The sequence below is a fragment of the Chelmon rostratus genome, chromosome 5 (assembly GCF_017976325.1).
Source record: "Chelmon rostratus isolate fCheRos1 chromosome 5, fCheRos1.pri, whole genome shotgun sequence".
Lineage (NCBI taxonomy): Eukaryota > Metazoa > Chordata > Actinopteri > Chaetodontiformes > Chaetodontidae > Chelmon > Chelmon rostratus.
This window is the reverse complement of record NC_055662.1, coordinates 6,553,081-6,577,472: the sequence shown is the minus strand read 5'-3', so window position 1 is coordinate 6,577,472 and position 24,392 is coordinate 6,553,081. Positions and strand designations below refer to the sequence as shown.

At 43.6% G+C, this 24,392-nt stretch overlaps 1 protein-coding gene across 1 annotated transcript; it reads left to right on the top strand.

Annotated features, from left to right (window-relative positions):
- Nucleotides 1-9,413: 9,413 nt before the first annotated feature.
- Nucleotides 9,414-22,813, top strand: sfrp1a (secreted frizzled-related protein 1a). Its single transcript, XM_041937093.1, has 3 exons — nt 9,414-10,206; nt 13,705-13,785; nt 21,049-22,813. Exons 1-3 carry the CDS (start codon nt 9,684-9,686, stop codon nt 21,372-21,374), a joined length of 930 nt encoding a protein of 309 aa, XP_041793027.1. The 5' UTR covers nt 9,414-9,683; the 3' UTR covers nt 21,375-22,813.
- The last annotated feature ends 1,579 nt before the right edge of the window (nt 22,814-24,392 follow it).

The following is a 24,392-nucleotide window of genomic DNA, read 5'->3' as shown; positions in this document are numbered from 1 at the left end:
CTTCTCTCCGTTTCAGCGCTCTGTCCTCGCTAAGATGAGATGTTTCTCAACCAAAAATTCAGCATCCTTAAACCTTCAAACGCCAGCGATCAACACAGAAACCGTCCTGTGATCGGTGAGGGGGCGACCTTTGGTTTCCTCTCCCTTTCTCTGCGATCACTCACTTGAAATGCCAACACAGCTGATCACACGGCACAGCTGTTGTCGTCAACGTGTATTTGTGTTTATTCAGTCAGACAACATAATCATAAAATAATGATTTGATCACCACCACAGTGCAGCAGACTGGAAATCACTGAATAGTAAACACACACACAAACACACACACACACAGTGGAAAAGTGTCAGTATATGCTCAGCACTGCTCATCAACATACAAATGAAAAATACTGATGAGCAATGAGTGGCTTTAATGCAGTTAATGCACATCGCTAACATGCTGCTGATGTTAGATTGCTCAATCACTGCTAACATACTGCTAGCTTAGCCATGAACCTTGCAACGTCTTTAAACATTCTTAGCATGCTGCTACCCAAAAATGAGATAGCACGCTCACGCTTGAGTAAGGAGAGAAGAACAGAGGGAGGTTCATGTGAGTTATGAATACGAATATGACATGTTCCCATCAAGAGTGTCATAAGGGGAGAGGGTGGAGTGGTGCAGAGAATCTCCAGTTGTGGAGGATGACTGAACTCAGGGCAACATGCTTTCCTGATTAACTGCAGTGGTTCCCTGTTGAACCCATACTGGGATGGGCTTCCAGACAACTGGATGGCTTCCCATTTGGTTGCTCTAAGGCTGAATGATGCATTTGGCCTGCATCACCCCATCTATGGGTACCAGCTAATGATAAAATGCAGTGAAACCCAGCGCACAGTAGCTGTTCTTACCTTGCCTTTTCTTACTTTTACTGCTGTTTTTTAATGCTGTAGCAACCGGATGGATCATTTAAGTTGAATTGAATCTAATCTTAAGTGTAGCTCGTAATTGCAATTTGTGGCTTTACTGACATGTGATTGTCTTACGTGAATCATTTTGCTGCCAGCATGTGAGCTGGAGCTCAAGTAGTAACGGTGTAGGGCTTTCTTTGCATTTGAAAAGCGATTGGCTGTTCTCAGTGACCACAGTATGGGCAGTTTCCATTTCTTCAGTGGGAGCGAGAAGAAGAAAAGGCCCCACACAGTCTCTATTTGGGTAGGAAGCATAGCCGTGGTAGCTGAGGACTGTGTGTGTGTGTGTGTGTGTGAGGGAGGAGGGGGAGTGCAGCTGGGTTTGTTTATCGTCGCTCATTGCAGTTGCAGCATTACCCTGCATAATCGATCGCATGAAAAATGGCTCTAAATTTGTGATGGAGAGGGCGGGGTGAGGGGCATTTAACTTGTGCTGTCACAAAGGCTCATTAATTGTAATGTTTATGCATGTTAATGTTGGCCAGAACACCCCGTGAGCCCTGCTTTGTGTCAAACAGACAGAATGCATCATGGGAGAGGCTGGAGGGTGTGTGTGCATGTGTGTGTGTATGTGTGTGTGTGTGTGTGTGTGTGTATGGGAGAGCTGGGTGCCACAGAGCCCATCTCTGTGTCCACGGCACAGTGTGCCCAGTGCATTCGAGAGGTCCTCAACTGCTTTCACTCAAGTGCGCTGCAAAGATGGAAAGTTGCTAAAAGGCCCCGTAAAGCACTTCCAGAGTGCGATCCATCTCAGCTGTGAATGCTATTCTGCAGTCACAATGTTTAGATGTGAAGTCAAAGTGGAACACGTTGTTACAGCATGAAATGGAAAACAGTGAGTGAGTGTCGCAGCTCTCTCTAACATGTGAAAATAAACCCATTCAATAAGCCTACACAACAGCCGCAGAAATCATGTCGCGAATCACAACGTTTAGTGCTTGCAGGAACGTTCCGTCATTGCTAAGTAATAGACTGTAAAGGGGGCTCGTACACGTCAAGCAAAGTGCCTGTGCGGTTGTCAAACAGCGCCTGAAACCCCTCCCCCAACCCTTTTCCAGTGTTAGACTTAAGGAAGCTGCTTTCAACAGCCCTCCAAAATCAATAATCCAACAAATGCGCCCACTTCACACATCAGTTGGCTACGTGTGTGCGGAGCTGTGAAAGTGGGCAGGGTCTGAGCTCTCTCTTTTTATTCTTTACACAAATACTTTTATGTGTACTCCTCACTGACAAAAGGCAAAGCAAATTTTAGAGGTGGCACCACTGCATATAAAGTCAGTGGAACTAGAGGCAAATTCGCCTGCGATGGCGTGAATTGATGCTGAAGTACAAAAGCTACCCCTAAATTCCACTTTGCATGGCCATGCTTGTGCTACAGCAGCCACGTTGCAGCCATTCCAGACTGACCAGCGATTTGGCTGTGGCCCAGCAGGTAGAGCGGTCGTCCATTTATCAGAAGGTTGGTGGTTCGATCTCTGGCCCTTGAAGTCTACATATCGAACTATCCTTGGGCAAGATGCTGAAACCCAAATTGCTCCCGATGCTGACTCAGCGGTGTACGTGTGAACGGGTGAATGCCGACTTGTGTCGTGGAAGCACTTTGAGTGGTCGTTAAGACTTTTTGACGTCAAGCTGCACAGTCAGACAGGAAGTCAGACACAGGAACGCCTTTGAGAATCAAGTAAATCTCAAAATAAAAGCCCCTGTGCAGACTCCTGATCATACATCAACGATAAACAAAAAGGAACTATTCAGCTACGTAGCCTGCTTACCCATTGGAAGCACAAACAGCATCTTCAAAAAAGACCAAATCAGCAAACTCTGAGCGAGTCCACGAACTCAGGCAGGCAAAACGGTCCGCTTCTGAAACGCTCCCAGTGGGGTTTGAAGCCGCTCGGAGGATGGAGCAAAACTGCGTCACAGCTGGAGGTGGTGCGACACAGCTAAAACAATAGCTTCCTCTATTTTGGGATACTCAGTGGAAGGTCAGCACTGTCACTATGATTTGCCAGTGATTGAACAGTGCACATTTTCAGGTCAGAGTTGCTCAGACAGCACCTATTAACTGTACTTCTCCACAAGTAAATCCACCGTTTACAAAGACTCCGTTCAATTTTGGTTTGACATTTCTTCAGCTATAATTCTGAAGAGACAATGCTAATTACAGAAAAAGAGAACTCTGGCCAGAGAAAGTTGGGCTCACCAACATTAGAAGCTTGTTAAGACTCACAGACCGGCCTGGTTGACAGGCCAGACTGTGATATTAGCGGACATCAAATGTCACCTTGCCACATTTCTGGATACTGAAGATTACTGTTTGCAAGCAGTTTCCTTTTGGTTCCACTTGGATCTATCAAAGTGCAAAAGTCACCAAGTGCAGCTTTAAACTTTTGAATAGTTTGGCTGATTAGGCCTCACGCTGAGTGAGTGGAAGATAATTACCCAATTGTAAATTAATACCATAAATTATGATGATGAATGGATCATTGCTGGAGCTGAAATCAAGTCCATGTAATTATACACAGATGGGTGACTTTTAGCTGAAGTCCCCCCGCTCCCACCCACATACACACAGTCACAGCGCTTTCTTCACTGTGATGTCTCACTTTTTAGTGCTCACTGTCTTTCAAGATGATCATTCATGATGGTTTTCTCATTGACTTTTGGCGCAGGCTGCAGAGCACATATTTAATCACGATGAAGCCATTTCAGCCAACCGACTACATAACTGCAGTGGACATGGCCAGCATCTGAAGAGGAAGGTTGGCCCTGAACTGAGATATCTGCAAATTGGAGAAGGGATGTACATATTTAATGTGGCTTGGCTCGGTCTGCTGTCTGGGTACTGTGGTTTTGCAGAATTGCAGATACACAAATCTTGCACATCGTAACAGTATATATAGAGTTGGATACGTGTGAGAGAAATGAGAAGTAGTGTTTGTTTGGCTGTTTCGTTCTTCTTGACACAAATCAATCTGTCATTTCTGGCACGCAGAGAGAAAACATGTGGCTGAATATGTGATGAGGGCTAAGGAAGAAGCACATATTACAAAGCAGCACCCTGAGGTTTCCTCTGTGTTTTATCAAATCTACGGTCACACTCATCCTCTATGAATACAAAAACGCTCTTATATTGCATTCCAAATGTGCAGCGGTTACTTGAACTATCTCTGAACAGACAAAGAATGAAAGAATTTGATGCTAACTTGAACAAACAACAATATATCAGTGTGGGATGCCGCTTGACGGCATTTTGAAACCTCCAGTAAGCTGTCTCGGAGCAGGACTCTCGACTTTCTGTGGGCCAGATAAGCATTCACCCCCCACCCCCCCGCTGAGCAGTAATGCTGCCTCCCCAGCATGAGGTATGAGTTATGTGAGAGGTATTTTGGCCTCAGCCATCAAGCACACAGAAGCATCATTAAGCTAAAGTAACTGCAGCATGTTTTCTTCTTCTGCATCCAAATGTCACAAATTGCCTGCGTTAGTCATGGCGAGGGCAGCGCACCCAGGCAGGTCATCACAGGCAGCCGGGGGCTGTGGCTCGTCGTCTTGCAAAACTCCATTGTTGAGTACCGCTCGCTCTGATTTTAGAGATGGGAGCTGGTGGCTGTGCAGAAAAACATGGAGCACTAGTGCTTTTGGCAGGACACCGTCTTCTGTAACATAAGATGTTAGCGGAGCAGCTACAGATGAAGCAGCCTGGAGGTCAACACTGCACTGACCTGTGATGCAGATCCATATGAAGTGTAATTCACCATTCAACGGTTCTCTTTAGACCTTTGGTTTTTAAAAAAAGGGTGCTTTCTGAACATTATTGTTGCTGTTTGATGCATATATTCATCTTTCCCTTGCTTGGTGTGGTCTACATCATTATATGTTTTTTTTAAACCTATCTTTAAAGCTTAATCTGAGTCTGAAATCGGTGGACTGGCCCTTTAACTGAAGCTAAACCTGAAGAACTGCGCTATTTGTAACTGTACTGTCTTGCTGACATACATTTGAGCTGTCCCTCAGCTGAAAGTTGAAAAGATCTGGTAAGTTTTAAATAGCTATAATCATCTTCTCAACTTCTTTGTACTTACCATCTGGTAGTATAACTCATGAAAAACAAAACAGGCACGCATAATTGGCTGTTGACAGCCAATGACCATGTTCAGCCATGGCCAATATTTGCAGCCAACACCCACCAACCACCCACAAGCCTAGCTTCCTCGAGTGCTCCACTGTGAAACAAATGACAGAACATGCATATACACGTATACTACACACACACACACACACACATTGAATCAAGTTCCAGATAACTAGGAGAAATCACGATATGCAGGAATTTGGGCAGCATGACAACATGCATAATAGTAACTTGAGTCCAGTTAAATCCATGTTTCCAGTACATGCAGCAGGTCAGTAATCTGATTTCTCCTCTTCCTCTGACCTTAATTCATTTTGCAGCGATACAAGATGCTGCTCCCTGATGCTTCCTTCTTTATTGAATATAAGATTTTACAGTGAAATGTTGGGCTGTTCAAACTGACTTAGCTAGAGTCACGTAGGCTACATTGTGTGAGTTTCAGTTTTACATTTATCTATGTGGAGTGATCGTCTTGCTCATCCCATCGCACTGCTGTCACAGTGATTCTTTCCCTGTCTGAAGTCGTTATGCACATAAACACACACGGTGCAATGAAGGTCTGTTGTTGTCTTAGCGGCTTGTTGCTGGTACTCTCCTATAGTGATACATGGGATTCACTGGCAATCAGCCGATTGAGTTGTTTGGCGATGAGGATGTGTTGGTTAGATGTGTTGCTTTGACCAACTTTACATTGTCTGCATCTTTCTCTTTTTCTCTGGGCCTATAAGTTACTCTCTCATCCAAAAGTGCTCTCAGGTACCAAAATGTAGCACATATTGATTTGACATGAATAAGTACTCATTAGTACCAACATAATTCAGTCAGTGCCCATAAAAGTACTGAGTACCCAATCCTCCTATCTAGTGAACATAGTGGAACATTTAGCAGCTTAAGAGCTAAATATTTCCCTCAGGCCTTAGTCGATCCCCAAAATTGAGCTTAAATAGAACAAATGTTGGACTTGGACTCATCAGGTGGACACAAACACAAGTCTAAATGAATGCTCCAGTTGCACCAGAATTGTTGGAGGTAAATATGCAAACAAGGTCACCATATCAGCTTAAAATGTGATGATATGTCAGTGTTTTGTGCACAGCTGGTTTCCCTGCCCTGAAGTGGCAGGTTGCAGGTTTAAGAAATCCGTAACTGCAGAAGCCAACAGTCTCCTGGTTTCTCAGATGCATAAAGACAATCCTTGAGTTGCACCTCCAAAACTATAAAAAAGACTGAATCAGACCAAGGATCAGTGAAGTCAGTATGACTTAGTGTTTATAGTTTATAGTGTTTATACCTGCTCTGAGTGGGCACACTTGAGGGCTGGCCAAAGAGCTACACGTCTTCATCAGGAACGCTCTGATGATGAGGTCAGCCATAAGAGAGATTGACATTTTTCAACACTTTAAATGTAAAGAATCATACAGGTTCACCGTCTGGAGCCAATCACCCACAATGTAGCAATTATCAAGTCAAGTTCACATCTTTTCACCATGAAGCATGTCCCAAGGAACCTTAGAGAAAACAAAATGAAACCAGTCGACAATATGTCACTAAATGAAACGATGCCATACAGTCTGAGAATCAAAAAAAGCGTTGCCATACGTAGCTCTCGGCACTCTGCGGGTGTTACCTGACAGAAAGCAGGTGTGCTTGTTATTTCTATATTATTTTCTATAATGGAGCTTTTTTGCTCACAGCATCCTTCTTGTACATACACTTCATCAGCCTGCGACTGACGTCGCTCTCTGGAGCAGATCCAGTGTTTAGCCAATGATGACAGATGCTTAATGACATACATGTTCATTCTGCCGGGGCCAAAATGCCCTTTCATGGCAATACATGCACAAGTAGTTAAGATTGCGACTTTAAACAGCGGTGAATATAGATGGATAGCCCGTCATTGGGAAACCGTGTCCTCCCAGAGGCCTGAAAGTCCAAATATTTAGTCTCTCTATTGTTAGTCACACACTGTTAACGCACAGAGTTTGGAAAGTGAATGTGGTCGTGATAACAGTGACATCCACGCCTACGTGTTCATATCCGCTTTTGTCTGCAGAAGTTTCGAGTTTAGAAGTTTTATTTGCTGTACACTCATAAGGAAAATGAACGCGAGCCTCTCCGCTCGCTGCATGTCTTTGTCTCGCTGAGGTTTTGGCTTGTTGCTGTCCCTCTGGTGGTTTTCAGCAGGCCTATCGCTCCTGGGAGGATGCTTCCTCGTGCATTTGAGCAAAGCCAGGTCTAGTCGCGAGGAAAAAAACCCTCCTGTCTCCTGAATCTGAAGTTTGCTTTAGCAACCATCTATGCACAAACTGTTGTTGGATGCCATCAGCCAATAAACCAGTCTGTGTAGCAGCGGCACAAACACAGCCACCCTTATTAAACCATCACCGTTTAACAGAGGTGTCGTCTTTAAAGTACTTTGGAGAATCAGCTGGCCTTCTTTTCAACACACATCACCACTTTGGCATGCAGAGGTCTTAGTTAATGGATAATTTAACTGATGAGCAATCTAAGGTTGTATTATTTTTTTCCCATTTCATGTCGCCCTAAATCTGGTTTGATTATAGCTCAAAAATGATTTACAGCGACTTTTTGACACTTTAATTTTCATTTCAACTTTTGCACCCAGCAGATTACAGTCGATTTTTGATTACGGTGCCATCTGTCACCATCCATCCCAGCTACATAATGCATTTAACATTCTACATGCTGCTACAGAATGTTTTCTCCTGGCCTCAGTTCAAGAGGTGAAAGAAGAAGAAAATGTGCAGGTGAGCGGAGGACTGCTCTGGAGACAGCTGTAAAACACATTGATTTGATTTTAAAAAAAAGTTGAAGAGAGCTATCACTCTTACAGGTCAGCGTTTTCTGCAGCCACACTTAAAATCAAATGAAGTGCTTTGTTTTTTCTGCTGCTCTACAAGAACTGTTACCAACACAATGGAATGCAAATTGGCCTCCATTTAAATAGAGGGATTTCACACCTTCAGTCTTATCATGGAACGGGCCAAAGCCAGGAGGAGATGGACACTCTGGCCTCAGCAAATTGACTTTAGCCTGTAGTGTGTAATTAGGTTGGATAAAGAAGCACTTCCCCAAAGTTTGCATGTCCGGCAAGCACAAACAGAGCTGTATTAGATCACCCACCCCCAATTGATAAGATAATGTCCACAAGAACTCCTCAAGACAGCTGTTTATTGTCAGATACAGCTTGGATCAGCAACTTTATTACACAACTCTGATCAAAGCAGCTTGATCTGCTCAGTAGTTCATTTAACATTAGTGAAAGTACTTTTTCTTCATTGTATCTGGGGGCTTCTTTCAGTATCCTCAGGGCCTCGCTGTGCTCCCTGTGCAAGACATTTTGGGCAGGCCTGGAACAAAAGCAGGCCGTCACCTGGTTTGCGCCTCTTATCATTGAATCAGTCACAGAGCTCAGCATCGGATTGTCTAAAAAATAAACGCCCTGCGATCTTTAAAAAAAACAGAGGGGTGTCTCACAAAGCTCGCTGCTGTTCTGGAGATTTTTCCAGAACCCTCAAAGAATCTTCTAAACATCTGGATGACAAAATATGTTTTCTTCTGCAAGATAAAGAAGATTTTTCACTCATTTCCCAAGTTGCTCCTCCTGTTTCTGACCCAAACAAAGAAGGGTAGCTGGAAACTCACTCAGCATGTACAAAGTCAGCCACTCTTTAAAAATGCACCACCATCCATATTCATCTGTGTTGATGTCACTATACATTTTGTTATGTAGTGTATGTGTTATACATAACAGGAGGACAAACAATCACAAATTGATGGCTAATAGAGGATTTGAGGATTCACGAAACAGCTTCAGAACAGCAGAAACTTTTGTTAACCTTCTGGCTCTTTCAAAGTAACTGATGAGGGGCATTAACTGGTGCTGTCCTCCTTATACATTCAATCGTAGGAATATTTCTAGTGAATTAAATATCAATTAAATTAGGATTTCCTGACTTCATTGTTCTGATTGTTTCCTGTTGTTCGGAAACTGTAGTACGCCAAAGAAGTAGGCTACTCCATAACACGCTTTAATTCTACACAACTTGCAACCATAACCCAGGTTTATAGTGTATGTGAGCCCCTTTTACCACTCTGTGATTTTTCCTTTATTATTCACTGTTTTGTTTGGACAAAGGAAATACAAGCAGGAGACTAAAAGGAGGGGTAGGGAGGCTCCTGGAGAGTTTTTACACACTGGGTAATTAAGCTTTTTGACTGACAGCGGAGTGCCAAAAGGCGCAGACGCACTCCGATTGGCCGGAGCGCACTTTACAATCTCCTCTTGTTTCCGAGCTCCGCGCAGGCAGAGCGCTCTACCTCCCCAAACTCTCACAGAAGCCAGACGCACCGGAGGAGCGCGACGAGGCTGCAGCCAGAGGAGCCTGCCTGTGGACTTTACCCAAACCAGAAATTCCGCACGTTTTACGCGCGTCGACCCGCACGGCGCAGCCTTTTTTTTTAAACTACGTTTGTTTCTCGTTAGTTCTCAGAATTTCTTAATGCAGTGAGTTGTCGAATCGCTTACCAGAGCCGCACTGAGCTGCCTTCGTTTTTAATTGTTGCAAAGAGAGAACATGGGGTCTGCTTCTGAGTCGTTCTGGAGGATGATCCGGCTGGCCGTGACGGTGGCGCTCATGTCAGCGTGCGGCGCGTCAGAGTACGAGTACCTGAGCTGGAAGTCGGACATGTACAACGGCGGCCGCAGCTACGGGAAGCCCCCCCAGTGCGTGGACATCCCCGACGACCTGCGGCTGTGTCACAACGTGGGCTACAACCAGATGCTGCTGCCCAACCTGCTGGAGCACGAGACCATGGCCGAGGTGAAGCAGCAGGCCAGCAGCTGGGTGCCTCTGGTACACAAGAACTGCCACCCGGGCACGCAGGTCTTCCTCTGCTCGCTCTTTGCGCCCGTGTGTCTGGAGCGGCCCATCTACCCGTGCCGCTGGCTGTGCGAGGCCGTGCGAGACGGCTGCATCCCCATCATGGAGGCGTTCGGCTTCCCCTGGCCGGAGATGCTCACCTGTGACAAGTTTCCCCAAGACGATGTGTGCATCGCCATGACGCAGCCCAACGCGACCGAGGCCACCAAGCCGACAGGTAATCTGCATAACTTCTAGAAAGAGGGGCCAAGCTTTGCTTTACAGCAACGCGTTGTTTAAATGTAGCTGCCCAGTACAACCACAGTGTTTGGTGGTCATTGAGAGGCTCCACACGCACATTTTTGGGTTTAATGGCTGGTTGAAGAGCATATTAATGGTAGGTGATGGGCTGCTCAGGCGCCTTCTCTTCACTAATGCCACATAAAAAAAGTGGTAGTGATCTAAAAAATGCAGCCATATTTTCTCTATGACAGCAAACGCTTTTTTTTATTTCCATTGTTTATTAATCTGCTGTTTATAAGATTTATTTTATGATTAATCCGTTGTTCTAAACGCCAGAAAATAGTGAGAAACATCCATGAAAAGTTGCCTATAGCCAGGGCCGTAGCCAGAGTTTCGAAATATTGAGGTCATGAGCCCAAGTCCCCCCTGACGCATCCCCTCTCCTCAAAAAGAATTGCCTAGAAACAAAATGGTATTTTTTTTCCCAGTTTTATTTGCTGTAAATGTCATGTCCTGACATCAAGGTCTGAACGCTGTGTGGAAGCCTTCTCCACACCGTCCAGAAGTGTCTATGAACATTCAATCTGAAACAGTTATTTTAAGTCTGAAAACACTGTGTGCCATAAGATAAAGATCATGTGTGACTTTCGTTTTGGAATGTCAACTCCCCCCAGGTTGCTTAAATTCCCAGAAAAATACACAGGACATGTCCTCAATGGTGGCAACTGTCTTGAATTGCTTGTTTTCTCTGACTAACGGACCAAAACACATTTATTCAATTCACAATGAAACAGAGAAAAGCAGCAAATTCTCACAGCACCTCATAGAAGCTGCAGAAGATTTTCCATGCTTTGCTTGAAAAATCCCTCAAAAAGGATGAGTCAGTTCCTAAAATTGTTAGCGATGAATTTGTTTCTGTGTTTGAATCTCTAACTCGACTTCAACACAGCCATTTGGGATTCCTTAGTATAACCGAGCATGAAGGACCAAGCTCGGAGCGACTACCTGACTGAGAAAACAAACAGCCGCCACTTTTGCCACTGTGTCAAAGTCGACACCCGCTCAGTTAAATGGGCTTGAGAATGTTGTTTCAGGGGTGAAGGTGTGTTTGCAGATGCAAATCCCAACACAAACAAGCCAAATACAACCTTTTGGGGGGAAATTAGCCATGATCCAATTTTAACAATGTCAACACACCTCCCCCCCACCACCCCGCTCCTTAAAGAAAGTCTACATTTCCTTTTCAATCCGTAATCATCTGCATAACCTCTGGCTTCAATGTGACTGTGAAGTTGCTCGCTATTGACTCGGAGCCATGTTGTAATATTGAAAAAGCTCCAACAGATGGTAGTCATTTATTTCAAGGTGTTTGCTGAACTGGAGGACAATGCTGGGAGGAAGTCCAGCAGCGAAAAGTGAATACCTGCATCTACTAATCCCCGTTTTTTTTTTTAACCATCGCTGAAAAATTAATTAAAACATACGAAAGATGGAGAGACGAAGACCCAATCTGAAAAACACACATTCAATTAATGTGAATTAAAATCCAGGAAGTGAGCGAGAGCTGGCGGTTTCCAAGCTAATCTCCCAAGGACATGGCAGCAACATGGTAGGCAGCAGAGTCAGACACCTCATGCAGCATCAGGGAAGTCAGGAGGAACGTAGTCCAGAAAAGCAGTGTTCCAGCATTCAATCGATGGGCCGAGCTCACAAATACCAGAGGAACCCCAGAAAATTCACAAAAGCCCGGCGAAGATAAAGCTCGGACTGGTGCCGAACGGCTTTGGTTTGAAGCTTCGGCTCGGCGTCCTCGCCGGTCGCCGGGGTGAGGTGCGCGCCAGGGAAGGGAAAGTACAATCACCTCATTCACGTCAACCATAAAGTCGAGGGGAATTTCCGTCATCACATCATCAACTTACTTCTATTTCAATCTTAAGCTGTAAATACACCACTTGAAGACATTTTTGCTGAACATGTCGGCCATAAATGGGGAGACTGTGGATCTTCCAGCAATTACACAGTGCTCGCTGTATATAGAGCGAATATGTCCCCTGTGTGTGTGTGTGTGTGTGTAGTGGGGGGGCTGTTACTGACTGACATGGTGGTATGGACGGAGGCCCATTTTTCTGAAAAGGACTCCCTTTTCAGGCTAAGGGGGACCACACAGAGCTCCTGGCTCTCCAGACGTCACCTGTTATCATTCGTTGTCAGCGCTGATGATAAATAAAGCTGGCGTTCTCCAGCTGCACACAGAGTCGGGCCTGTTCGAGCCGAACTCGGTCCACTCAGAGCGGCACGCAATTCCCCCCCCCGTGCGCCATCAGTGGAAATCTCTGATCTCGAGGTTGATTGAGTAAAACAAAAGCAGCCTAATCCTCGCAGCCGTTCTCCTTAATGATTGTTAATGGAGGTCAGCTAACGGTGCTTACCACGCCACTGCCCAGTGCAGCCTGGTGATAATTGATTTAAAGGAGAACCAGGCTCAAAAAAAAAAAAAAAAAAAAAAGCAGAGGGACCCTGTGACTCTGTAAACAGTGTCTGTTTTCACAAGCTCTTTACACCTGGGCGTCACTTTGACAAGCTTTCGTCAAACACATGTAATGGACAACTGGCAGTGCAGAGCAAACTATTTGTTTTCCCTTTGCTCGCCCTTCTGCTCCATCGATCCCGCTCCACACCGCCACGCTGACATGCAGTCGGTTCGAATTAAATGCTGCAGGACGCTGCGATTGCATCGCGGGTCCAAGTTTGTTTGGAAAGCAAACTCAGCTGTTGGCATGAAGCGATCATTTGCGGCTTTAGAAAAAAAATTGAAAAATCGTGTTGGTAAAATATTCGCAGATATGCCTCTAGACTGAATTACTTTTTGGCAAAAACACATTTTGGCTCTTTGTCTTCACCCGGGTTTTTGTCTTCCAGCGGCTATTATTACCTTTTTTTTTTGTTCGGAATGTCAGAGCATTCCTTTAAGCTTGGATTGAATATCATTAGCATTTATTCCTTCCACATTTCTAATACTTTTTTTTTTTTTGCGTTTAAGGGAGTATACGTTGCTGCTGAGCATTGCAGAAAGATCTTCTTTTGAAACGCGTCTAAATGTAGCACAGAGTGAGGAAGAGTGTTTACTGCAGCTCTTAGTTACAGCTGGCTATAAAAGCTGAAGACATTCCTCACTGAGGTCAGGTCACCAGAGCCGAGCCCCGGAGACCAGGCGACTGACACCAGACAGCAGATAGGATCACTGCATACAGGGAGGGCTTAGGTGTGCGTGGAGGTTTGCAGGATTTAGATTGAAAAGAGTCTGGTGATTTTTTTACTTGACCTTTTCTTCATTTCAATTGAGAAATGACTCTTTTGCTTCCCCCACATCCCAAATGGCTGCAAATGTGAATGATTCCAACGCAAAGCCATGTGAATGATTATTGCGCCTTGCATTCAGTATTTTGCCTCTTGCCGTCTGATTTCCTAACCACGCCCCTTCTTCTATCCACAGGTTACTCTCCCATCTGCCCTCCATGTGACAATGAAATGAAAACAGACGCCATGCTGGAGCATATGTGCGCTAGCGAGTTCGGTAAGCGCCCTCACACTCACTGCGCCAGCACAACATGCGAAAATACCGTCAGCACACCGCAGCTCTGATACGCCTTGACATGCACCACAGCGGGCCATGAAATCAGAGCGCCATGCTGTTGCATCAGTTGTATCTTCCATTTTCAAGCTTTAAAACAGTCCATAAATTCTTAACAAAGTATGTGAAGCTGCATTTTTTCCTGAAGCCTACCCCAAATCTCACCATATTTAGCCATTTCCTCCCCAGTGAACTCTATAAAAGTTGGCCCATGCCTGCAGTTTTCTTGATTAGATCAATGAAACTCCCACTTTTTATGGAAAAGCCTCATGTGAAGTTTTGTGTCTTGGTCGGATGAACCGGGCCTGTCTGGTTTGGTGGAGGATGATGTTCTGTGACTAATGAATTGGGGTCATTAAAGTCTTAATGTGGTAGGTCCTGGCTGTAGTAAACAGGGGTGTTTGTTCTGCTGTCTGGGCGGACTGTTGTTGCAGAATGCCTTCTGCACATGGGGGGAAATTCACATCAAACGTCTCCTTAAATCAAGTAGTTAATCAGAAACCATGTATGTGTTTTGCTTTGGTAACATCTATGTCAAATATATACTTCTAAATATCCTGATGTGATAAAACACATAAAAAACAAACTTAACTTTGGTGATTCTTAATTTGTGTTGGTTAATGGGCTCAGTGAGTAGTAATAATAGTAATAATAATAATAATGCAGCTCAGCAACACAGTTGATAATAATAGTGAAAGTAAGACAAAAATAAGGATGATTTTATGAGTTAATAGAAAGTTAAAAGAAGTTCATGGAAAGTTTAAAAAAAAAAGCATAAAATCATATATTTTAAAGAGGTGCAGCCGTGCATACATGCAGAGTGAAGTGCAGAAAAGACTCTCAGGACGAGAAAATCGAGACGAACCATAAAGCTGTTAGCTGACCGAACAATGAATTCTGCAGCGTAGTCTAGGATCAGGCTTCACGGGTCGCGTTTGAAAAGATCAAAATCCATTATGTGCCGCACAGAAAGCAGATGAACGTTCAGGCCGTCACTGCCTTTCTTTTAATCTGAAAAATGTTTCTGAAATGTCGTTTTAAGGTTTTAGAGGTAAATGTTCCAGTTTCTTCCAGTGAAATACATATTTGCCCTGAGCTGAGACAGGTTTCTACAACAAGTTGTGGTTCTAATTGATAATTAACAATGTGTTCAATGAGAATGTGATAACAATATTCAAATATTAAAGGTGTTGCTCGTATTGATGAATCTACACAGAATTATCAGCTGAATCTGCGGCTCCTCTCGGCTGCAGCTTTTGCATTTGGTCCTGTTTTGGCAGCAAACGATAGACACAGTTAGCAACTATCTGCTGAACATAGTGGAGTTGGTAGAGACCAAAAACAGAGTTAAACGAAATCAACTATTGAACACCAGGTTATCAGAAACATGACTTCAACTTCTGGAGGAAACTGATAATGATGCTGAATGATGAATAAGCAACTGTTTGCTAACAAGTTCAGCGTATTAACTTAAAATGTGAGGATATGTCGCTGCAAGGTTTAAAAAGTCTCAACATTTTCAGATAATCAACCAGTCACATCATTCATTCTGATGGATTTCATGGCCTCTGGAGGCGTAGTTGTAGGTTTCCAGTGCTCATGGAGCTTGGTCAAATCTAGCGAATAAAAGCCAATAAAAGTTCTGGACAAGTCAGGGAATATTTGGAAATTTAGACTAAGACAATGCATGCAGGAGGTTTCACACATTCGTTTCATGGGAGCGTCTTCAGTCCAGCTGGACGGGAAACTAGACTGAAAACCGCATTAACAAAAAAGGAAAGGAGGAACATGTTTCACTGACGGGGCCACTTGATTTAGTTAGTTGATTTAGTTAGTGATTCAGTGGAAATTTGGAAATTTTGCATGAGGAGCCTTGCACTTGAAAAGGACATTGAAGGCCTGGAGTTCAATTAAAAACACAAACATCAACTGAATTGCAGTTAGGAGGACTTCCAGGAACAATATGTGCATGATGCACACAAGATGCAAGATGTTCGGCTTTCATGTTTTATTCACTGGCTGGACCAAAACTTGTGGCAGCCTGAATTCCAGGTGCCATGCCGAGCAAACATAGACTGGATGCACATTGGAAACAGACTTCGTTCCAATTCTCAGGAAAAAGTTTAAAGTTACATTTGTTTAACGAATTGCCTTGTTGTTTATGCTGCGGTGATGGGAGTTGCCTCATTCAGTCTGCGTCCTGGTTTGCCAAGAGGAGAGTGGCACATTATTGGCTTGTTTCATCTCCGATGAAGACAGATGTTGTTTTGCTTGCTTGTCATAAGCCCCCTAAGCGGCCGACATGTGAGGATACACAGGCAGATTTAGTGCCGGGCTGGGGATGAGACGCTGCGCTGCCTGTGCTGCATGTCTGAACGCACAAGGGAGCGACCTCCTCTGGAATGGCCCAAACGTTCAGGGTGGCACACGAGTCGATTATAGAGGGTAAACAACTAATGCACAGCCCGACACGAGATAGCATCGCCGGTTCTATCACCAGCTCGCCTAAAGATTTGTTTGTTGCTTTTTCCAGCAGGCTGATGGAATCCAGCTTTGGTCTGATGAGAGAACTGCAACTATAAATATATCTAACATCAGCTGAGGCCAAACATCAGTTAATGTGCTGTCTCCAGGAAAAAGAAAATATGCAGATGGGGGGAAAAAAAATTCCAAGCTTTAATCATGACGGGGTTTTTTGTATCCCACCAAGGAAAGATAAGACCATCAACCTGATTTTGCTTTCTGCTAGTTTTGACTTGACTCAAAGTGTACGGACACGGTAGATAGCAGGAGTTTGAGGAGCAGACAAGCCTTAACCACAAAACAGATACTAGAGATGGACACAGGGATGGAAAACCACAGAGAGGCTTGAGGAATGAATCAGTGGCTAACAATAGAGTCTTTATTAATCTGCGTGGACCAGTCGTGTAAAACATCCCCACCCTGGCAGGGAATTAGCATTTCTGTCCTCGCTTACGGGAAGTTGCGAAAGGTCTGTTCTCAGTTAAAGCAAAAGCTAAGTGTGAAGTTGTTTTTTGCAATCATTTGTATAATTGCTTCCCATCAGTTGCACAAGGCTCATTTGACTTTCTCCATGTGGCTTGATCCTGATAAAAGAGGAGAAGGCTGCAGCGGGACAGCTTTTGACTGGAGGTGGTTGGATGTGAAACTGTTCTGGCAGAGGAGGAAGCACTCCTCTAAGCTAGATGTGCATTTTCAAGCTAATATATGAGAATTGCTGCAACGAGTAACAGGTCCTCAGTCCAGCGCTCTTAGTTTCTCTAGGGAGGACTGACACTCCCAGACTTCTGCAAAATCCAGATGAGTCTCCTTCTAACAAATACACATATCCTCTTTGTGCCACTCAGCTGGTAACAGATTTACAGCTCAACACTTTGTTCCCACCGCAATTTATCTCCGTGCTTAAGGTTTTACGGTACCTCATTGTCCTGAAAAACTCCAGCACCCTTCAATTAAATCTCTCCTCTGCCTCGGACAGCTCACTTTGTTGTCGTTGCCAAATTGCTCCTTCCCTTCGCTAATGCAGTAAACAACAGGGCAGCCCTGCACCAGCGGACCGATCACTTCAGCTTATCGGATCAGTCGTGTTTCCATTATTGCGGACGGGGAGCGGTCCACGCCCTCCCGCTGGGTTTATGACACCCTGGGAGCTGGAGGTCCTGTCTGAGTCTCTGAGCCAGCAGAGGGAATCAGGTCAGGGGTCAGGGACCAGAACAGAAAAGGGAATGATAATAATTTGACATTATTGTGTACTGACTTAAGTAGAATTGTATCATGATTACATGAGGACATCATGTTATCTTTTTGACAAAATGAATGATTCTGAACAAATTGTGATCAAAATGCAGCAAAATGAGTGACTGAGGGTTTTTTTTTACACACATGGAGAGTTTTGTTGGATCTAAATCACAAGAGTGAAACTCAGCTCGTTGTATTTCATCAGTGGTCCTCTCTTCTCTGGAGATCCTTTAAAACAAAACAATTCTCGCTCTGACCCCTCATTAATGTGTGCATATGTCTACAGGTTGGGATCAGTTTAAACAAAGATAAATATGTTTTATTTATCTTACAACCTTCAGATAAAACATCAGTTTAAGTCATTTATTTGCAGTAATTTACTTTAAAGTAGCAAAACCACACTATAACATGCACTGTAATGCTATGAAAATATATAAGGGGAATACAAGTAAAAGTCCTCAGAATATTACTTAAGTATACGAACAGCAGTATTATCAGGAAAACGTTCATTAGAGTACTCGTTGTGCAGAATGGCTCTTTGCAGAATGTGATATACAATCAGCAGCATTTTAATGATACTGTACTGTATATTACTGGTAGTCTTATCCAGTGATGCACAACACCAGGGTCTCAAGACAAAGCTGAAGGGTCACAAGATCATTGATACTGTTAAACCAAGTTCAGTGTGTTTTTTGATGTGCATATAAGAAGCTGATATCTTCATTCTGAGGGTTCACAGGCAAAAACGGTTGAGAACTATTGGTCTAATGTATAGAAATGCATCATTCTTTAATAAGAGGATCAGAATTAAATTCTGCCTAGTAACTAGTTAGAATTAGTTAATTATTCTGAAGTAAATTTTATTGTTGGGGAGCGGATATTGAAAGTAGCACAAGATGGATGTTCCTCAGACTTGTATGTGAGTACAGCTGCTTGTGTACTTTTCACCTAGCCACCTTTCATCACTGTTTCTATGTGATCATGCATTTGCCATGTTAGGATATTTATTGATGCTGGAGAATTATTCATATTACACATCTTTAAAGTGATTTCAGCTGTACGCTGCAGCTCTAGCTAGAACGTCTGAGTTCTTGGCTGGTTCAACCGAATCCCTTTATTCTCTCAGCACAATAGCTTTGTATTGGTCACACTGGTGCAGAGGCAATGCCAGCTTACTGAGCTGACACATCCTGCACGAGGAGAACAGGAGCAGACAAATGCAGACCACCTACTGGATGGATGCTCACGTTAAAGCGAAAACAGTTGTTTGAACACCTCCCTTCTCTGTTGCACATTCTAATTATGTGCAGGGACAGTTTCAGCAGCCGTAAGCAAAGGACGGCATTGTTAACAACCAATTATTTGACGTGAACTTCTTGCTGTACACTGCTGCTGAAGAGATTAAGCCCTCAAACAACACGAGGTGCAAAGAGAGTTCAGAGCGTCAAAGGATTATCGAGGATGGAGGATTTATCAAGATGAAGTCCTTGCAGGGGTGGGCAAGGCCTTCTCTTTTATGACTCACTAATTATGAATGCTGCCCATTTTGATTTCACTGAACACTAAGCCTCCTCATAGAGACCGTTTGAGAGACTAGAGACAGAGGATAAAAGTCTTAATCCCTACCATGTGCACTCTTAATACTGGGAAAAACAGGGCGGCTCTTTTTTGGCACTTTAATTAACAATGGGAGATAAGGGCGCGAAGGAAGAGATGAAACGTTTGGAAATTTCTTAAAGTGCCAGGTCTGGGTTTTATATCAAGCTTGATTCTGTGCAAAGTGAGCCTAGAGGGGGTTCGTGTCCAAAACTGGAGAAAATGAGACGGTTTTATCAGCCCAGATCTTTGCTGGAGTGTGAAATGCTTCATGCTCAATTAGGCCGTTCCCTGCACCGTAAGTCACAAGACTTCACGTCTGACATGACTCAGCGATTTACCCCAACACCAGCTCTGTCACTTAGATCGGACGTAGCTTTTTCTTTCTTTTGTTTTTTTACCTCTCGCGTTGCCATGTCACAAGGTCGTCTGCGCCGCACAAACACATCGTTGTATGTCAGTGGAAAACGAGAGGACGTAATGTGCGGAGGCATATGGAGATTTAGACCACCAAAGCCTGACTCGTGCTCGGTTTCAGAAGGGGAACTGGAGGAAACAGAGAGATTAGAAGGTTAAATTGAGTTTAGTGAAAGATCAGGAGTATTATGGTCAATCAGAAAGCAGCCTGAGTATCAGAGGGAGGTTAAAGTCAAAAGCAAAGCGGTGCACTGATTTATTGTTGCAAGACAATTCTGATTAAAACTGCTAATCCTCACCAGACAGATACAGCATGTAAATTAAATTAAAAACTGACTTAGACTGTAAGTTTAAAGTCACCAGACAAGCTGGCTGACAATTGATAGCCCTTCATTAGATTCAGTCTTTGAGGCCACACACGGCTCTTGGTGTCTGGATCTCTGGAACAGATATTGCATCATGTCTTGGTGTAAGGGGGATCATTCTAGGATTCTTGCGCATGAACAGAACTACACCTGTACAGAGCATCCGCAGGACTCAGGTAGCAGGTTGAACCAGATTGCATGGTGTTATTTTTTATATCATAATGATTTAAGAGGAGAAAATGAATCCACATAAGGTGTAATGTATGGCTGGATTGATAAATAGTCCAGGCCAGTACTAATTTATTGCTCACGTATGTTAGCATCATTGTACATATAAGGGACAAGAAGGTGCAGCACATATATCCCAAAGATTCTTTGTGTTTGAGGATTATTTCTGTAAAATGTCCTGTTCAGAACACATCTTGGTCCCAATCTTTTAAAAAACAAATTTACAGGATTCTTATTAAAAATATTTTCATCTGTTTGTGTAAGAATCAGCCAATATGTTATTATCGGATCGGGCCATATATTGAAAACCAACTGTGTGATAGTGTAGAAGTAGGCAATATGATATTCATTTGTCTGCTGTGAGAAATTCTGCCAACAAGTTTATACCCTTTAATATCTCTGGGTGTGAAACAATGATCAGGACTCTCTGAATAATACTAGATTTTTATATGACTCTTGCATCAGTGTGGTGAAGTCCTTTGATTTTTCTAACTGATAACTCTATTATATCACAGTGTAGGTGGATATAAAATCACATGTACCAGGATGTAGCTTTGGATAATGCTAGTGATCTAATATTGCCTGATGCAGTAAATGAATATGCCAGAAAGTCAGTACTGGCGTATGGATCACATTGCCTTCTTATCCCTGGAGAGGTGGTGCTGACTTTCCCATTGATACCCACCATCATGTTTCATTTTGCTGCACAGAGGGTGACACACTGCGTCTGGCATGTTCTACTCATAAAATATTAACTAGATTATAGCAAAGGTTTTGTACGAGAACTCATCCAGCCTTATGCATGAGGTAACCTTGCTTTTCTTCTTTTCTCCGCTGACAGCTTTCAAGACCAAGATCAAGGAGGTGAAGCGAGAAAACATGGACCGCAAGGTGATCCTGCAGAAGAGGAAGAAGATGTTGAAGGCGGGGAACCTGAAGAAGAAGGACATGAAGACGCTGGTGTTGTACTTGAAGAACGGCGCAGACTGCCCCTGCCAGCAGCTGGACAACCTGGGAAACCAGTATCTAATCATGGGCCGCAAGGTGGATAAGCAGTACCTCCTCACGGGCATCCACAAGTGGGACAAGACCAGCAAAGAGTTCAAAAAGGCCATGAAGAAACTCAAGACCTACAAATGTCCTGCCTTCGAGAACGTCTTCAAATAATACGACCCCCCCACCCCACCTCCTTTATTCGCATCTCATCCTACATATGAACTTGCACAAGCATTAAAATCCCAAACTTTGCTTTCTATTGTCTTGTTTATGTATCCATATATCTTTATATATTCACAGATATACTTTGAAATGTCCATCGATAAGTTTTAGTTGAATGTGGTGTGTGATGACACCACGAAAAAGGGTTGGGTTTCCTTTTTTTCCCCCCTCTGTTAAAGAAAGGACATTGTAGTAAAAGCCCTTCCTCACTGAAATCATTTCCACTATGTGTATGTAGATAGCCTCCTATGATCTTTCATTTAACACGTCAGTGGATTTTGATTAAAGGAATAGTTTGGGACATACAATTTTGCCCTATTGCTTAGAGTTAGAGGAGAAGATTGATACCACTCATGTGCCTGTGTGGTAAATATGAAGCTAGAGCCAGCAGATGGTTAGCTTAGCCTCACACGAAGAGCAGAACCAGGGAGAAACAGCTAGCCTAGCACCGTCCAAAGGTTGAAACCCATTCATTGTCATTTTTTGCATTTTGTTTTTTGTACAGATTAAACATATTAAGTGATCATTAGTGAGCTTTAGAGGCACTGCTTGGCGTATTGTTTAGGACAGAGCCTATAGCTAGCTGCTTCTTAATGCTTCCTATTCTAACGTGGTGTACCCATCTGCTCGCACTAGCTTCACGTTTAGTGTACAAGCATGAGATCGGTGATGATCTTCTCCTTTAAATCTCTGCAATAAAAATGTCCGACCATTCTTATAAATCTCTCTCATTCTGATCACATAGCAATGACTCACATAGTCTCGACTGCAGAATTGGCATTTGGAGGTGTTTTGAGCTTTAAAAGCCACACTGTACAGAGCGGCTCCACGCAGGGTTCCTGCTGAATAACTTATTGACAGAAGTATGAGAGAGTGCTACCGTCAGCTGACTGTTTTGTCTGCACTACCAATCATTTGGATGATTTCCTTTTCATGTCTTTATGTCATTGTTCCATTTCTTTTTGTTACTTGAAAGAATCTCCTCAGAACCATAACCACCAATCTGCATCATTAATAACGTGTAGGCCCGTGTGGCAGATTGCTTGATTCCTTGTTGTGTGTCGTCACCTGACATTTGGCTAAATGTTCTTTTTAACCACTCTCCTGTCTCTTTACATCCAATCTAACTGCAGTAATTGGTACTCATTGGTAATAGAAACGCCTTGTAGCCTTACATGTGTAAAAGTGCAAAAGTTAGCAAAGTGCAAGCCAACTCTGTGTTCTGGTTTGTTTTGCTCAAGTGTCGCTGGTCCGTTTTAGCACTATTTTGTTTCAGATTTGAATGTCAGTGGTGCGTTGCTGCCTATTACATGTACATACAAATTTTACATAAATATGAAAAACTGAATGGTGTCTCTTACATTATTTAGTTTGCTTTCATAGATTGACATTGCAGTGGTCGTTTGTTGGTCGATTCTTTGGTCCAGTGAAATATCTCACCAAGCACACAGTGTATTGCCAAAGGGTTTGTTACAGACATTTATGGCTCCTAGATATTGCATTTTAATGACTTAGGTCCGCTTACTATTCCTGTAGCATTAGCTTCAGGGCAAAATTTGTTCAACACTTGGGGTGGCACACCAAAACCAAAAGCTAACGTAATGTCAGCAATACCATTATGTTATTGTAGTATATAGACTAAATTCCAGAAACAGGATTTTGGAAAATAAATCAGAATGGAGATGAACCCCTCATATCATGCATACTCAGAAGCACGTAATGCATAGAGGGTTTCCTGTGATTGTATCAGGGTGGCCATGCCCTCCCCCTCGCCACACCATTTGCATACCAGCATGTCAGGACATCAGCATGCTAACATGTTAGGAAGCTTCCATTAGCATTTAGCTCAGGCAACAATGTACCCAAGCACAGCTTCACAGAGCCACTAACACAAAGGGCCGAACAGCCAAGGTGGTGGAGCAATTAGTTTGCAGTGACTTGATTTAAATTCAACTTCAGGTTCTTTAATTATCATGTACACGACAATCACAGTGAAGCAGTTGTTGGCGATGAAATTCTTAGATCTCAGCCTACCTCCAACCCTGCTCTTATAGAGATATACAGCATATATATGAAATGTGTACACAGAAAAGTAACCTAAGTGGAACAAAATCTAATTGGAATCTAAGACATGAAATATGAAATAGTGCAGCAGCTAAAATAGGAATATCATATAAAATGAAATCTAATACTGTGGTAGCCTGGTGAGTAGTAATAAAATGTGTAAACGGTAATGCAACCAGGCTGCGCAGTAATGCATTGCATACATACATAATGAGAACAGACTGTCGACAGGTATGCATATGAATATATATACAGAGATGGATATATACATATATATTATGTGAACACTTAGTAACCAGATAAGTAAGCAGGTGGAGCCTTTGCAGGTGAACATATAAAAGTGTCATGGCCTGCAGGATGAAGCTGTCACTGGGCCTGGTGGTGTCGGCCGGGTGCAGTATCGTCTGCGCGACAGCAGCAGGCAGAAGAGTTTGTGGGTGGGGTGACTGGGGTTTCTGTTGGCCTTCTTCCTGCACTGCTGCATTTAGAGGTCATCCGTGGATGGCAGCTCGGCCCTGACGTGCTGTGCAGTTTGGCGGTGATGCAGCCTGTCACAGTACTCTCAATTTTGCACCAATAGAACTTACAGAGTGTCCTGGAGTCCACGCTGTGCCTTCTCAGCCAGAGGAGGAAGAAGAAGCTTCTTACTCTCTCCACTGTAGTCCTTCTTTTGCTGACACAGAGATGGAGGTTGTTGTCCTGGCAACAGGATGTCAGGGTTCTGACCTCCTCTCTGTAGGCTATCTCCTCGTTGTTGCAGTGCTGAATTACAGGTCTCTGAGCTTGAGGATGAGCTTGGGGGGTGCAATGAATGGCATTCTCTCGTGTGTGTTCCTCTGGTCCAGGTGGAAGAGGGCAGCATGGAGGGCCAGGCGATGGCATCGACTGTTTGGTCTGTATTCA

Coding starts and splice junctions, on each gene's coding strand:
- sfrp1a (XM_041937093.1), top strand. CDS start 9,684: ATGGGGTCTGCTTCTGAGTCGTTCTGGAGGATGATCCGGCTGGCCGTG. Junction 10,207..13,704: donor CGAGGCCACCAAGCCGACAG/GTAATCTGCATA, acceptor TTCTATCCACAG/GTTACTCTCCCATCTGCCCT. Junction 13,786..21,048: donor TATGTGCGCTAGCGAGTTCG/GTAAGCGCCCTC, acceptor CTCCGCTGACAG/CTTTCAAGACCAAGATCAAG.